This window comes from Cetorhinus maximus, chromosome 2, assembly GCF_964194155.1.
Source record: "Cetorhinus maximus chromosome 2, sCetMax3.hap1.1, whole genome shotgun sequence".
In the NCBI taxonomy this organism is placed as follows: domain Eukaryota; kingdom Metazoa; phylum Chordata; class Chondrichthyes; order Lamniformes; family Cetorhinidae; genus Cetorhinus; species Cetorhinus maximus.
This window is the reverse complement of record NC_135880.1, coordinates 47,146,433-47,162,299: the sequence shown is the minus strand read 5'-3', so window position 1 is coordinate 47,162,299 and position 15,867 is coordinate 47,146,433. Positions and strand designations below refer to the sequence as shown.

General features: G+C 42.3%; 1 protein-coding gene across 1 annotated transcript in view; it reads left to right on the top strand.

Moving 5' to 3' along the window:
• LOC144694119 (uncharacterized) overlaps positions 1-15,867 on the top strand; it is a 172,482-nt gene that overhangs the window by 140,400 nt on the left and 16,215 nt on the right. The window contains 1 exon segment of the mRNA XM_078564479.1: positions 11,073-11,220. Coding sequence (XP_078420605.1) covers positions 11,073-11,220 — 148 coding nt within the window.

Sequence of the window (15,867 nt, the reverse complement as noted above, 5' to 3'; positions counted from 1 at the left end):
CATGCCAGGAGAGTTTCTCTATCCCTGACCACTGTCCCTCATCCTCAAACAGTGTAATTTTTCTTCATTATTTAAAGATTGGGGTAATATACCGAAATTTAGTTGTTCTTATAGTGGCCCTTACACATTGTAGACATACCACAAAAAAAATCGTAAAGCTTAGCTGCCCATGTGGATCTTCCTGGGGTGTAAAGCGGAAGGCACAGGATTGGGTGTGAGACATTATTCCTCACTCCTGTTACCCTCACTTGTCTGGTGAAGCTTTCCTCCAGGGATGTTTCACCATTTCAATGATAGTTCATGGAGGGTCACTACTTCTTTCTAGAAAAATATAGTTCATTGGTTCAATAAGCAGATCACTTACTTAAGATTTTGTGATGCAAATTTAAGATAATACAGCACTGTATGAAAACAATTCTGTCATCAGAAAAATGATTATACATATAGAGCTGAAAAGATGCAACAATCAATGCTGCCAGTAAATCTGAAGTGTTTGCATTACAGAATTAATTCTCTGATAACCTTGGCTGCATTATTGGAATCCATTGTGTAAAATGGGCTGGTTTCTACAGTGCCTGGCTAGGTGGAAAGTTATGTGTAGGCAGCTGTTTCAAAGTTATATGTGGGCAGCTGTTTGAAAACTTTAGCTTCTGAATATTAGTCCTCCCCCAATAGCTAAGGAGGCCTAAAAACACCAGAAATTGAAAAACTGCACCAACGATCACTCAAACCATCTGCAACTTAAAAAAAAAATGGCTTACACTGCCAAAGGCAATGTTAACACTGTTGCTCCTGCAGTGTTTCCTTCAAACACCCTGGAGTAATTCTTATCTTCATGAGTCTTGGGGCTAGATTTTCGTGTTTGAGGCTGGAATTTGGAATCGGTAATTTTCCTGACTCTGCGATCCTGCATCTGTCCTGGCAGGACCTTCCTCACCATATTTTCACCCTGAGCAGGCGGGCACGGGCTGGAGATGGGCCTACTGCCTCCCAAAGCAGGCAAAACAAGTGGGTGAATGCCAAGGCCTGCAGGTTAGAAAGCGCACCTCCATTTGCTGGGACATCGGTCCAGTTCTCACCATAGTTGTTAGGCCCCTTAGCCCTTACTCCTCACCCTCCTCACACCTTATTGATCCTTCCATATCTCCATCCATCCTCCATACACCCTATGCCATCTCAAAATCACAGAATGGCTACAGCACAGAAGAGGCTATTCAGCCCATTGTGTCTGTGTTGGCTTTCTGAAAGTGCAATGCACCTAGTGGCACATCCTCACCTTCTCCCCATAGCCTTGCATATTCTTCCTTTTCAGATAATTATCCAATTCCTTACTGAATACCTCTATTGTCGCTGTCTCCACTACACTCTCAGGCAGTGCATTCCAGATCCTAATTACTTACTGCGTCAAAAAACTCTTCCTCATGTCGTCATTGCTTCTTTCACCTATTACCTTAAATATATGCCCACAGGTTCTCGATCTTTCCACCAGTGGGAACAGTTTTTTCCTATTTATCTGTCTAGACCACCTCATGATTTTGAACAGCTTTGTCAAATTTCATCTCAACCTAAGGAGAACAGTCCTAACTTTTCCAATCTATCTACGTAACTGAAGTTCTTCAGCTTTGGACCCATTCTCGTGAATCTTGTTTGCACTCTCTCCAATGTCTTCATATCTTTCCTAAGGTGTGGCGCCCAGAGCTGGCACAATACTCCAGTTGAGTCTGAACCAATGTTTTGTACAAGTTTAACATAACCTCCTTTCTTTAGTACTCTATGCTGCTATTAATAAAGCCTAGGATGCTGCATACTTTATTAACCATGCTCTCAACCTGTCCTACCACCTTCAATGATTTATGCATAAACACACTCTGCTTCTGCAATCCCTATAAAATCATACCCTTTGTTTAAAATGGTCTCTCCGTGCCCTTCTGAATAAAATGAATCACTTCACACTTCTCTGCAGTAATTTTTCATCTGCCACTTGTCTGCCCATTCACCAACTTGTCTGTGTCCTTTTGAAGTTCTATACTATCCTCCTCACAGTTCACAATGCTTCCAAATTTTGTATCATCTGCAAATTTTGAATTTGTGCCCTGTACACCAAGGTCTATGTTATTGTTATAGAGTTGATTTTCCAGACAACTTTTCTTGGTGAAAATATCTGAACTTTATTTACAAGACAGCAGCAGCAACTACATGTGTGCATCTAACTCTATAACTAAAGAAGAACTCTCTCCTAGAGGTTCCCCATACTCCTAACTCATTGGTTTACACAGATCATGTGATCTTACAATACAGGATTATTCTTAAAGCTACAGTCCTACGTTTATCAAAACTATAGTTACTACATTCCTCCCCCTTTAACTTTTCTGTACATTTTGTATTTAAAAGGATATTTATCTCATGACATTACAATATTTACACAGGTTATGAAATTATTAGTTCAGTGTTTCAGGTGGTTTCCTGATCCGTGTGGAACGTCGTAGCTCCATGACTTCAAATTCTTTTGCAAGAACCACTTTCTCTGGAATCGCATTAACATCAGGTACCTCATTAGGCTCCTGCAGTTCAGCATCTTCCACTTCAACAGAGACATTGGGCATATCTATCCTCGGTTGAGCAACTTCAACAGGAACCACAATTTCATCAATGGTTACAGGTGGAACATCATTTTGTTGAGGTATCTCCCCTCTTCTTAAATGATCCACATGCTTACGGGTGATCCGGCCTTCCACTTCCACGTGGTATGACAATCGTCCGGTTGCAGAGCTTACTTTACCAGGTAACCTCTTTGGTCCTCCACTGAAGTTCCTTACACATACTGCTTCACCAACAGTAAATTGTCGCTCATGACTATGCAAATCATGAGTTGCTTTTTGATTCCCTTGACTTTTCTTTAACCTCCCGTGCAAATTGGGAAGTATCAGGCTTAGTCTTGTTCAAAAGCGGCGCCTCATCAGTAACTCTGCAGGTGTTGCACCTGTCATACTGTTGGGGGTTGTTCTGTAGTGAAATAGGAAAAGAGCAAGTTTAATTTCCAACGATTCACCTATTAACTTTTTCATTCCTGCCTTAAGAGTTTGTACTGCTCTTTCTGCCAGTCTGTTAGATGACAGATGGTATGGTGCCATCTTCATGTAGTTGATACCATTTAGGCTGACAAATCTTTGAAATTCAGCACTAGTAAATGCAGTACCATTATCTGAGACGATTACTTCTGGCAATCCATGGATAGCAAAGCTTTGCCGTAGTTTTTCTATCGTAGCGCCTGACGTTGGTGACTCATAAACATCTAACCACTTGGAATGAGCATCTATAAATCGGCAAAAACATCGTTCCAAGAAAAGGACCTGTGTAATCTATGTGCAATCTCACCCAGAGTCTACCAGGCCACTCCCATGGGTGCAATGGGCTGCCACCAGCAACTTTTGTAGCTGTTGACATTGTGGACAGTGTTTAACCACCTTCTCAATATTGCCATCCATTCTCTGCTACCAAAAATAGTGCGAAATTATCGTCTTCATTTGTGAGATTCCTGGATGGATGATGTATAGCTGTACCAAGAGTGGTTCCCTTCCTTGTGAAGGAACTACTACCCATGCACCCCATAACAGAACACCACCTTGACTGCTCATTTCATGTCTTTCATTGAAAAGTGGCTTCAGTTCACAGAGACTGGTTCCTGGGAGCTTACATGTAACACTTGGCTTCTCACTCGAGACAGGACTAGGCCACAATTCATCCAGTTTCTTATCTGCTTGGCACAGGCAGGTGAGGCATCCAGGAAATTCATCATTAATACGAGCTCTTGGGGCATTGGGAAATGGTCATTGTTCTCTTGCAAAGGAAGACGACTTAGGGCATCAGCATTTGCTATATGAATCCCTGGTCTATGCACAAAGGTGTATTCGTATGCCGCCAAAATTAGGGCCCATCTTTGAATTTATGCAGAAGCTATGGGGGGTATAGCCTTTTCCTCGCTAAACAGACCCAAAAGTGGTTTGTGGTCTGATACTGCCATGAAATGTCATCCATGCACATATTGGTGGAATTTTTTACACCAGAAATAATGTACAGACCTTCCTTTTAGATCTGAGAATATCCTCTTTCAGCTGTGGTAAGTGTCCTGGATACATAGCCTATCGGCTCTGTACCACCATCCATCTTGTGAGATAGTACAGCTCCCATTCCGTAGGGGGACGCATTGCAGGTTAGCACCAATTCCTTTGTCGGGTTACAGTGTGCTAAAAAATTTGAAGATTGCAAGAGCTGTTTTACTTTCATGAAGGCTTCTTCTTGGGGTGACCTCCAAACCTAACACTGGTTTTTCTTTAGCAGTGAATGTAAAGGGGCTAGAAACGTTGATAAATTTGGTAGAAATCGGCCATAATAATTTACCATCCCTAAAGATGATTTAAGTTCAGAACCGTTCTTGGGTGCAGGTGCTTCTCTTATTGCCTTGACCTTCTCTCCAACAAGGTGTAACCCTTGGGCATCTACCCGATGGCCCAAATAAATTATTTCATTTGCCTGAATAGCCAATTCCTCCTTCTTTAGGCGCACTTCTGCTTCTAAGAATCATTTCAGGACTTCCTCTAGATTAGTCAAGTGTTCATTTTCTGTGAATCCAGTTATTTGTACATCGTCCAGGTAGGCTACAACTTGAGGTAGTCCTTGTAGCAAGCTCTCCATCGTCCTTTGCAAAATGGCACAGGCCGAAGAAACACCGAAGGGCAGGCCTGTGTATTGATATAACCCCTTGTTAGTGTTTACGGTCACAAGTTTTCGGAGGCGTCATCCAGTTCCAGTTGCTGATATGTGTGACTCATGTCAAGCTTTGTATACGTTGTTCCTCCTGCTAGTTTGTTATCGAGGTTTTCAATCTTGGGAATAGGGTACCTGTCCAGTTTGACTGCTTTGTGACCGTTAGTTTATAGGCCCCACAGATCCGGACGGTGTGATCTGGTTTTAGGACAGGGACTATGGGTGCTGCCCACTCTTGAGAACTGAATCACTTTTATGACACCCAGCCTCACTAGCCGGTTCAACTCAGCATCAACCTTCTCTCTTAGGGCATATGGCACTGGTCTTGATTTCAAGAAATGAGAGGTGCTTCTGGGTCCATGTAAATCTTGGCCTGTAAGCCTTGAATTTTTCCCAGTTCATCCTTGAAGACGGTGTCATATTATTTTAGCAGCTCTGGCAGTCCTTCTGCTCACAACTGGAAGATATCGGACCAGTTTAATTTAATCCCTTTCAACCAACCATGACCTAGAAGGCTTGGTCCTTCACTTCTAACATCATCACTGGTAGTTATGTTATTTAGTGTCTATAATAAACAGTTACTCTGGTGATACCTGGATTTCCTTACCTGTGTACATTTTCAACTTGGAAGAGGTTTGTTCCAAATTTAATTGTTGAGCACCTTTATTTAAATATCTGAAAATGTGTTCTCCTACTACAGAGTAGAAGCACCCAAGTCTACTTTCAATTTTAAGGGTTTTACCATTCACTTGCAATGTGACAACAATTGGCTCTGTCTTCCCAACTTTCATGCTGAATAAAGAATAAATGTCAGAATTGGTTGTTTCTAGCTCTTCCACACTATATACTTCATTGGACTTCATTTGTTGCCTGGAAGCCTGTTTAAAACTCCCTCTGCAATGTTTCAATATGTGTCCACTTTTGTGACAGAAATAACACTCCAGCTTTTTAAATTGTCAATTGTTAGGAGTACGTTTGTTTCCACGTCGATTAAAAATTAGTTTTCAACTTTGCTGCTAAGCTGCTTCCTCTAAATTTTCGTTTAGCTGGGGCTGTTTCCTGCTTCACAGTGGAGTCCCGGCTTTTCGCACTGCTTTTGGCTGACTGTTTCCACCCAACTAGGAAAGCGGCACCAATTTGCGCCCCTTGAATAGCTTGTGAATCCCTTTCAGCACTTTCCATCACAAGTGCTATTTCAAACCTTTCTTAAAATCAAGATCCACTTCAGTCAGCAATCTTTGCTGAATAGCATCCTCTTGCATGCTACAGACTAAACGATACAGAAACAGAAACAGAAATACCTGGAAAAACTCAGCAGGTCTGGCAGCATTGGCGGAGGAGAGCACAGTTCCTCCGCCGACGCTGCCAGGCCTGCTGAGTTTTTCCAGGTATTTCTGTTTCTGTTTTTGTTTTGCATTTCCAGCATCCGCAGTTTTTTGCTTTTATTACAGACTAAACGATCCCTGAGCAGGTCATTCAGGGTTTCACTGAAATCACAATATTCCATTAGTTGTTTTAATTTTGCCATGTAGGTAGCAATGGTCCACCCCGGGGCTCTATTCCATGAATTGAACCTGAACCTCTGCATTGTGACTGAAGGCTTGGGTTGAAGATGTTCCTTAACAAGGTCTACTAGTTCACTGAAGGCCTTTGAATCAAGGGCACTGGAGGCCATCAAGCTTCGAAATAAACTGTGGGTCTTGCTCCCACAAATACTCAGAAGACTTGCTCTCCTCTTTTCCTCCCCTGTTATTTCGTTGGCTTGAAAGTAGAACGCAAGGCGTTCTGTATATTGAAACCAATCATCTGTGGCTGGTTCAAAGGGATCGATTCTGCCAAACTGTGGCATTTCGGATGAGTATACCCTCCTTTTTAATTATCTTAGATACTCACAATCGCTGAGTGAGAGACAACACTGGATCTGATTTATCCTCATCACCAGTTTGTTATAGAGTTGATTTTCCAGGCAACTTTTCTTGGTGGAAACATTGCAACTACAGCACTAGCAACTACACATGTGCATCTAACTCTATAACAAAAGAAGGACTCTCTTCTAGAGGTTCCCTGCACTGCTAACCCGTTGGTTTACACAGGTCACGTTACACAGGATTATTCTTAAAGCTACAGTTCTACATTTGTCAAAACTATAATTACTACAGTTATTTACATACATTAGGAAGAGCAGGGGTCCTAACACAGACCCCTGGAGAACTCCACAATAAACCTTCACCCCGTCTGGAAAACATCCATTAACCACTACACTATGTTTCAGGTCACTCAGCCAATTTTGTATCCATGTTGCTAGCTACTGTCCCTTTTATCCCCCGAGCTCTGACTTTGCTCACAAGTATCCTGTGCTGCACTTTATCAAACACTTTTTGGAAGTCCATGTACAGCACATCAACCCTTCAGAATTACCCTCATCAACCCTGTTACCTCACGAGGAAACTTCAGCAACCTTAACAACTCTATGCTGATTTTCCTTAATTAACCCATATTTGCTCAAGTAACTATTAAATTTGTCCCAAATTTTATTGTTTCTATAAGCTCCCCTACTGCTGAAGTTAAACTGACTGGCCTGTAGATGCTGGGCTTATCTTTACACCCTTTTTTTAACAAGGGTGTAACATTTGCAATTCCCCTGTCCTCTGGCACCACCCTAAGCCTAAGGTAATCTGAAAAATTATGGTCAATACCTACGCAATTTCCACGCTCATTTCCTCCTGTATCCTTGGATGCATCTAATCTGGTCCTAGTATCTTACCAACTTTAAGTACATACAGCCTATCCAATACCTCCTCCTTGTCAATTTTAAACCCTTCAGGTATCTGAACTACCTTTTTGACCATGACCTGTGCAGCACCTCCTTCCTTGGTAAAGACAGATGCAAAGTATTTATTTAATACCTCAGCTACTTCCCCTGCCGCTATGCGTAGTTTCCCCTTTTCAGTCCCAAATTGGCCCCAATCCCCTTTTACCACTATTTTACTACTTATATGCCTATAGAAGACTTTTGAATTCCCTTTTATGTTAGGTGCCAGTTTCTTTGTATTATCTCCCTGTGCTTCTCTTACTTGCATTTTCAATTCCCCTCTGAAGCTTCTATATTCAGCCAGGCTTTTGGTTGTATTATCCACTTGACATCTGCCTTAAGCACACTTTTCCTTCATCATCTTAATCTCGAACGCTTTTGTCATCCAAGGAGCAAAGGATTTGTTTGCCCTACCTTTCCCCATCATGGGAATATACCTTGACTGTGCCTGAACTCTTTCTTCTGTGAAGGCAGCCCATTGTTCATAATATCATAAGAACTAGGACATTCAGCCCCTCAAGCCTGATCTGCCCTTCAGTTAAAGTTTTGCCTGCCAACCTTTGATTCCAATTCTTCTAGTTTGGATCCAATCTTACCCAATTGAAGTTGGCTTTCCTCCGGTTAATTGTTCTTACTCTCGAATGTTCTTTGTCCTTTCCGTAGCCAACCTAAACCAATTACCATTGTCCTCTAAATGTTCCCTTACTGACACTTGGTCCACTTAGCCCACCTCATTCTCAAGAACCAGATCTAGCAGTGTCGTGTTTCTCAATGGATTGGAAACATCCTGCTGTAGAAAATTCTCCTGAACACACTCTTGCCCCTCTCTGCCCTTTCCCAATCTACATTTGGATAATTAAAGTGCTCCATGATAACTATTCTATAATTCTTCCACCTCTCTATAATTTCCTTGCATATATGTTCCTCTACATCTTTCCCACTAGTTGGTGGCCTATAGATTACACCAAGCAATATAATTGCACCTTTTTTGTCCTTCTTTCTAGCCAAATAAATTCTGTCCTTGACTCCTCTGAGACATCTTCTCTCTCCAGCCCACCGCAATGTTCTCCTTAATCAATGCTGCCACCATGCCCACTTTCCTATCTTTTCTGAACACATGTATCCAGGAATATTTAATATCCAGTCCTGCCCTTCTTTGAGCTGGATCTCTGTTATCGCCACAACATTATATTTCCATGTGGTAATCTGTGCCCGTAACTCGCCAATCTTATTTACCACACTCCACGCATTCGCATACATGCACAGTAACCCTAATTTAGGTTTATTACTTTTCCCCTTTACTCTGAACCCACCTAACTTACTATTTCCTACTGCCTGTCTCTCCCAGTATTCTGTGCACCTTGGTATCCCTCTCTAATATTAGCTCCTGGTTTCCACACCGCTGCCATGTTTCTTTAAACACCCCCCAATAACACTAGGAAATTGCCCTGCAAGGAAATTGGTCCCAGCTCTGTTTAGGTGCAGCCCAACCAGCAGCCAGTGCAGGTCCCATCTCCCCCAGAACTGATCCCAATGTCCCAGGGGCCTAATGCATCCTCCTGCATCATCTTCAGAGCCATGCATTCATCTGCTTTGTCTTCCTATTTCTATACTCAATTGCACATGGCACTGAAAGTAATCCAGAGATTACTTCTTTTGAGATCCTGCCTGCTAATTTCCTACCTAGCTGCAGCCATTAAGTTACATCTTTGAACCTGGCACCCAGGAGGCAACATGCCATCCTGGACTCACTCAGAGCTTGAGCTGCTGCAACTGACAACACTTCCTTCGCGTATGCTTACCCAGGACATGGGAAGCATTCTGGAGTTCCCACATAGCAGCGGATGCCCAGTTGAGAGGTCGGTGCTGCTCTGCCATTCCTTGCTATTTTAGGTAATGATCCTTACAACTACTAATAAACCTTATTACTTAAAAAAAGAGAGTCATCAGCTACTCACTTCCCTTCTTGTTGACATAACTTAAATATTAGGTAAACTGAATGGTTTACTTAAACATTTTTTAATGGTTAATTTCCCAGCTCCTTAGGCAAAGTCCTTAACTTTGGGGTAAGGGAATCACAGCAACAATACTCACCAGCCAAACAATTCACAACCTTCCTGTGATGTCACAGTTTGATTTTTTTTCACTTCTTCAAACTTGAGCATGCTCCAATCAGCTCCAGCTCCCAATCCTCTCCTCAGGTAAGTGATAGGCCCTGAGCCTGGACCTCAATTTATCTTCTCCCCGCTGTTCCCAATTTCTTCCTGAATCTCTCCTCCATACTTTCAAACTCTTATAAATCTTCCTCCTCCTCCTCCTCCTCCAATGCATCCTTCATATTCACTCCTCCAGTATCCACTAGCTACAGAACCAATGAGCACTATTATAACACTGGCAAGTCTTTTAGACTGTCAAGATAAGCTAACAGGCAATCAAAAACCCAATGAAAAATATTGGCCTTCTTACAAGCTCATAAAACTGTCAATGAGAGACAGCCATTCATACTTCAATTGAAAAAGGCTTTAATCCTCTTAACACCTCTTAATCTTATCAAAATAAACAAGTGGGCAACTTGCCAGTAAGGTTGATTGGTTCTGTACCTAGTGAAAGCTGGAAGACTGCCTCAAAGGCGTCAAAGATGTCAGAACATTAAATCAATGTGAAAATCAAATCACAGGGTTCCCTACACACATTAATATGTGATTCTCAATACCGTAGAATGTAGACATTCTAGAGAAAGCACACTAATGCATCTGAATGTTTTCCCAATGCTAGTTAGTTTAATATCAGTTACCTTTTAAGAAAAAAAATCCCTATCATCAATCGCTGCATTAAAACATACTTCAATTATCATAAAACTGTCTAAATATGACATACGAGGTTGGCCTTCAAACTTATCTGTCAAAAGGTTCCCAATTCCAGACTAAGCATCCCCCATGGTTCTTGGTTCCTCTGAGGAGCCTTGCCACGTCAAATGCAAAAGTGTGCCTGACTCCATCAAAATTGCAGGGGGTCCGAAATGCCCATCCTCGCAACAGAGTATGCAAGGGTGGAATTGCTCAGTGTGGGCTCACCTCTCGTACCCTTATCCCAGGGTCATAAAAATTCACACCTGATGGGAATGGGGGCAAGAACCCCCGAACTGGGTCCCATTCACGAGTTTCAGAGCCCCCCATGTCCATTCTGACATGGACGGAGACATGAAAATCTGAGCCTTGGTATTTCCTAAGTCAGCAGCATCATCTCATTAACCTTTCACTGCTGCCAGTAACATTAATGCCGCCATCAGTGGCAGTGTTATTAAGAAAGAAACTAACTTTTCTAAAGCACCATTCATTCTACACCCAAATTATTATTTTTAAAAATTACTTTCTATTGATGTTGTGATAAAAGCAAGGCATGCTGCAAGGTTCCACAAACAGCAATGAGAAAGGTAACTAAACTAATGATCTGTTTTAGATGGGCCACTCATCTTTCTTCTCCTTATCTTCTGCAGCTTAAACCCTGACATTGATATTGGACAAGTTGAGGGTGGTTTTGTCATGGGCATGGGATATTGGCTGATGGAGAAGATGATCTATGACTCCAAGACTGGGGAGGTGCTGAATGCAGGGACATGGGATTACAAAATACCATTCAGCAAGGTAGGTTTCGAATTGAAGGAAACAGTATGTTTACTACAATCTAGTGGACTGAAGACACAGTATCTTTCTTTTGGCTGTTGGAATTCTGTTTTATCTCTCTTTACTGTTTACCGAGGTAAGAATCAATGACAGGTTATTATTTTTCTAACAGTTTATTTTATTAGCATTTAAATAAAAAACATTTTACATGTAGAGATTCATATGATCTTTAAGTCGGTAGCACAACTCAAAACTCCGTTCTTCTGCTTTGTGGAACCAAGAGGTTAACAATCCATCGACGAACACCATGCCTGCTGTTCTCTGGTCTTCCTAGTGGACTGCGCCTTTGACTTTCTAAAATGTTTGTTTTAAAACCCATCTTGCTGGTGCAAAACAAGAATCCAATACTTTCTGCCACATACGTGTTGTGATGTATCCTGTCTAATGAAAAGGTATATATATATTCCTAGCCATTAGTTATCTCCATGCACACCTACCAGAATATTACTCTACTACTACTCTACTATGCCTATAGTCATATGACTCCCTGTACATCATCATGTGAGCAGTACTGTTTCCCCAGTCCCACATTAACCCTTTCTGTCCTGAACACCCGAATACTACACCTTCCCCCAAGTCTTTATCCAAATACATTTACATTAACATTTACATGCTACCACCTCTCCCCCCGCCAAGTCTCTGACTTTAAAGGTTCAAACTGCTAGAGGTTTCACAACTCTCCCTTACTGTGTTCTTTTGAAATAAAAACAAAATGCATCTGTGGAGGGAGAAACAGAGTTAACCTTTCGAGTCTGGCTCTGAGGAAGAGTCGTGCGGACTCAAAACATTAACTCTGTTTCTCTCTCCACAGATGCTGTCAGACATGCTGAGTTTTCCCAGCATTTTCTGTTTTTATTTCAAATTTCCAGCATCCACAGTATTTTGCTTTTATCTTTGTGTTTTTTTGAAATTTGGAGGAGTGGTAGTCTCAACTTCTTTGGTCTGACTTAGTTGATCTGGACTAGAAGTTGCAGTACTTGGTGTTTCATTTGTTTGAGTTTCCACATTTGGTTCATCCAAATGTATGATAGGAGGTTCTCCTTGAGAAATGAGAAGACTTCTCCTGTTCAGTCTGATTGTGCCTTCTGGGACATGTATCAAGTAAGACTGTTGTTGATCTCCATCCCTTAGGACAATGATGCCTTCTCTGTCGAGGTCTCTGATCCAAACATTGTCTCTTTTAGCCTGGGTGGGTTTCTAGTATGGTACCTCCTGTATAAAGTGCAGGCTTGCTGTTTTCTGTAGGACTGTTCTCAGTCCTGAAACTTCATGCAGTCCTTGTCTGCTAACAATGGGATTAATTTCCTGGGCAGCTTGGGAAGCTGGGCATGAAGTTTTGTGTCCAATGGGAACTCTAGTGGTGTCAATCCCCATTGCAGTGAGGTAGATCTATATGTCAAAAGTGCCATTGGAAAGCCGTCATTTCCTTCATGAGGGTTTTAATAGTGCGGATGTCCCTTTCCGCTCACCATTAGACTGTGGATACCTCAGGGAGCTAGTGAGATGTTGAAAACCGTAGTTCTTGGCAAAATCAGTGAAGTATTCATTAGGGAACTGTGGCCCACTATTGGACACCACCTGGTCTGAATTGCCATGGATTGCAAAGACCTCTTTCAACAACCTAATGATGGACTCTGTGGTTGTTGTGTGTAAACATTTCTCTTTGACCACTGAGAGAAGTAGTCAAAAATGATGAGGAAGGATTTGCTGCTGTACATGAATAGATTCATTCCCAAATATTCCCAGAACCTGGTAGGGAACTGTATGCGGATAAGGGGCTCCCATTGGACTGGTTTTTGCAGTGCGCACACCTGGCAGTTTTAAATCGTCTCTTCGATTGCTCTTGAATTTTCCAGCCACTACACTGCAGACTGGGCTTGCGCTTGGCACTTTGTGATGCCCAAATAGCCTTGGTGGATTTGTTGTAGAATCTCCAGTCGGAGTGAGACAGGAATTACCAACCGCTCATGACAATAGCAGATCATCAATAACAATGAAGTGTTTCTGTTGTCCGAAGTATATTTTCATAACATTGCCACCAGGGTGCTGCTGTGGCCAACCTTGTAGGCAGTATTGATGGATGTGGATGCACTGGTTATCTTGTATCTGCTCCTGGCATATCTGGGGAATTAATAATGGAAAATAAGAGATGGTAGATGAGTTGAAACTGGTATTTTGCATCAATCTTCACCATAGAAGCTACAAGTAAAATCCCAGAAATAACTGTAAATCATGAAATAGAAAAGAAGGAGGAATTCAGGAAAATTACAATCACCAGAGAAGTGGTACCGAGTAGATCGTTGGAGCTGCGGTCTGACAAGTCCCCGGGTCCTGATGGACTTCATTCTAGGGTAAGAAGTGGTTAGTGAAATAATTGATGTGTTGGTTTTAATTTTCCAGAATCTTCTAGATTCGGGAAAGGTTCCATTAGATTGGAAAATAGTAAATGTAACTCCTTTATTCAAAAAGGGAGAGAGACAGAAAACAGGAAACTAAAGGCCAGTTAGCTTAACATCTGACATAGGGAAAATGTTAGAAGCTATTATTAAAGGCGTTATAGTAGAGCACTTGGATAAATTTAAAGTAATCAGGCAGAGGCAACATGGTTTTGTGAAAAGGAAATAATGTTTAACCAATTTATTGGAGTTTTTTGAAGTAACATATGCTGTGGGTAAAGGACCATCAGTGGATGTACTGTGTTTAGATTTCCGGAAGGTATTTGATAAGGTGCCACATCATAGGTTATTGCGAAAAGTAAAAGCTCATGGTGTAGGGGGTAACATATTGGTATGGATAGAAGATTGGCTAGCTAACAGGAAACAAAGAGTAGGTATAAATGGGTATTTTTCTAGTTTACAAGATGTAACACGTAGTGTGCCACAGGGATCAATGCTGGGGCGTCAACTTTTTACAATTTATAAAAATGACTTGGATGAAGGGACCGATGTATGGTTGCCAAATTTGCTCAAGCCACAAAGATAGGTAGGAAAGTAAGTTGTGAAGAGGACATAAGGAGGCTACAAAGGGATGTAGATAGGTTAAGTGAATGGGCAAAGATCTGGCAAATGGAATATAATGTGGGAAAGTGTGAAATTGTCCATTTTGACAGGAAAAATAAAAAATAAAGTGTATTATCTAAATGGTGAGAGATTGCAGTGCTCCGAGATGCAGAGAGATCTTGGGGTCCTGGTGCATGAATCGCATATGCCTAGTGTGCAAGTAATTAGGAAAGCTAATAGAATGTTATAATTTATTGCAAGGGGAATTGAATACAAAAGTAGGGAGGTTATGCGTCAGTTATAAAGGGCATTGGTGAGACCACATCTGGAGTACTGTGAACAATATTGGTCTCCTTATTGGAGGAAGGATCTAAATGCGTTGGAAACAATCAGAGAAGGTTTACTAAACTAATACTTGGAATGGACAGGCTGTCTTATGAGGAAAGATTGGACAGGCTAGGCTTGTACCTGCTGGGGTTTGGAAGAGTAAGAGGTGATTTGATTGAAACATATAAGATCCTGAGGGGTCTTGACAGGATTGATGTGGAGAGGATGTTGCCTCTTGTGGGAGAATCTAGAACTAGGGGGCACTGGTTAAAAATAAGAGGTCGCCCATTTAGGACAGAGATGAGGAGAAATTTTTCTCTGAGGGTTGTGAGTCTTTGTAACTCTCTTCCTCAAAAGGCATTGGAAGCAGAGTTTATTTTTAAGGCAGAGGTAGATAGATTCTTCATAAGCAAGGAGGTGAAAGGTTATTTGATGTTTTCACTGGACAAATACCTTTTTGGCTGCAAAGCACATAAGACACAAGCGGAACCTCTGAATTCTGGGGAACATTCGGGTGAGTTCTATCTTGTCCAGTACTGAGACTAATGGTTTGTGATCGGTCTTAATGACCATTTTCAGCCTAATGGTATAATCGGAGAACCTCTGACAAGCCCATGTTAGTGGAAGAGCCTCTTTTTCTATTACTGCATATTAGACTGGTCAGTGGCATCCATCCAGCTGCTCTTAGGGTCACAGAAAGAGGGGATTCGCATGGGCTGGACACTCCCAGAGCCACCTGGGTGGATTGCCCTGGGGTCTGTACCTGCTGATCCTCCTCCCTATGGGTGGCTAAGGGCCCCAGGTTGACTCCTTGAGGAGAAGGGGAAGCTGGAGTGAGATCAACCTGCCCTGCACCCTTCTTGGACACCGCTGGAGGCCAACTATGGCGTCAAGAGATGGAGTTCAGCCTGCGCAGCAATGCAGGACTGATGTCCTGGACCAAGGTCTCCATGACGGCTGCCATCCTGCCAGTGCTGACCTCCATGCGTTGGCATGCTGGCGCTATCACCTCAGAGTGAAGGCAGATGAACTCATCCATCATGTCTTGCAATCTGAGGAGTGCAGCGGAGATCCCTTCCTGATATCCCCGAGCTTGCCTTTGCAGCTCCAGCAACTGAGGTATGACTGAGCCCTGAGGCTCGTCATCTGACTCGAACTCCGCAGATTTCTGGCCTCCAGCAGTCCTCTGAGTGCTGGAAACCTGGGAAGTTCCTGCCTCCACCTGCTATGGATCAGATAGAGCGATGTGCTCACCAGATTGTGATCCCGAGGCTACCCTAGA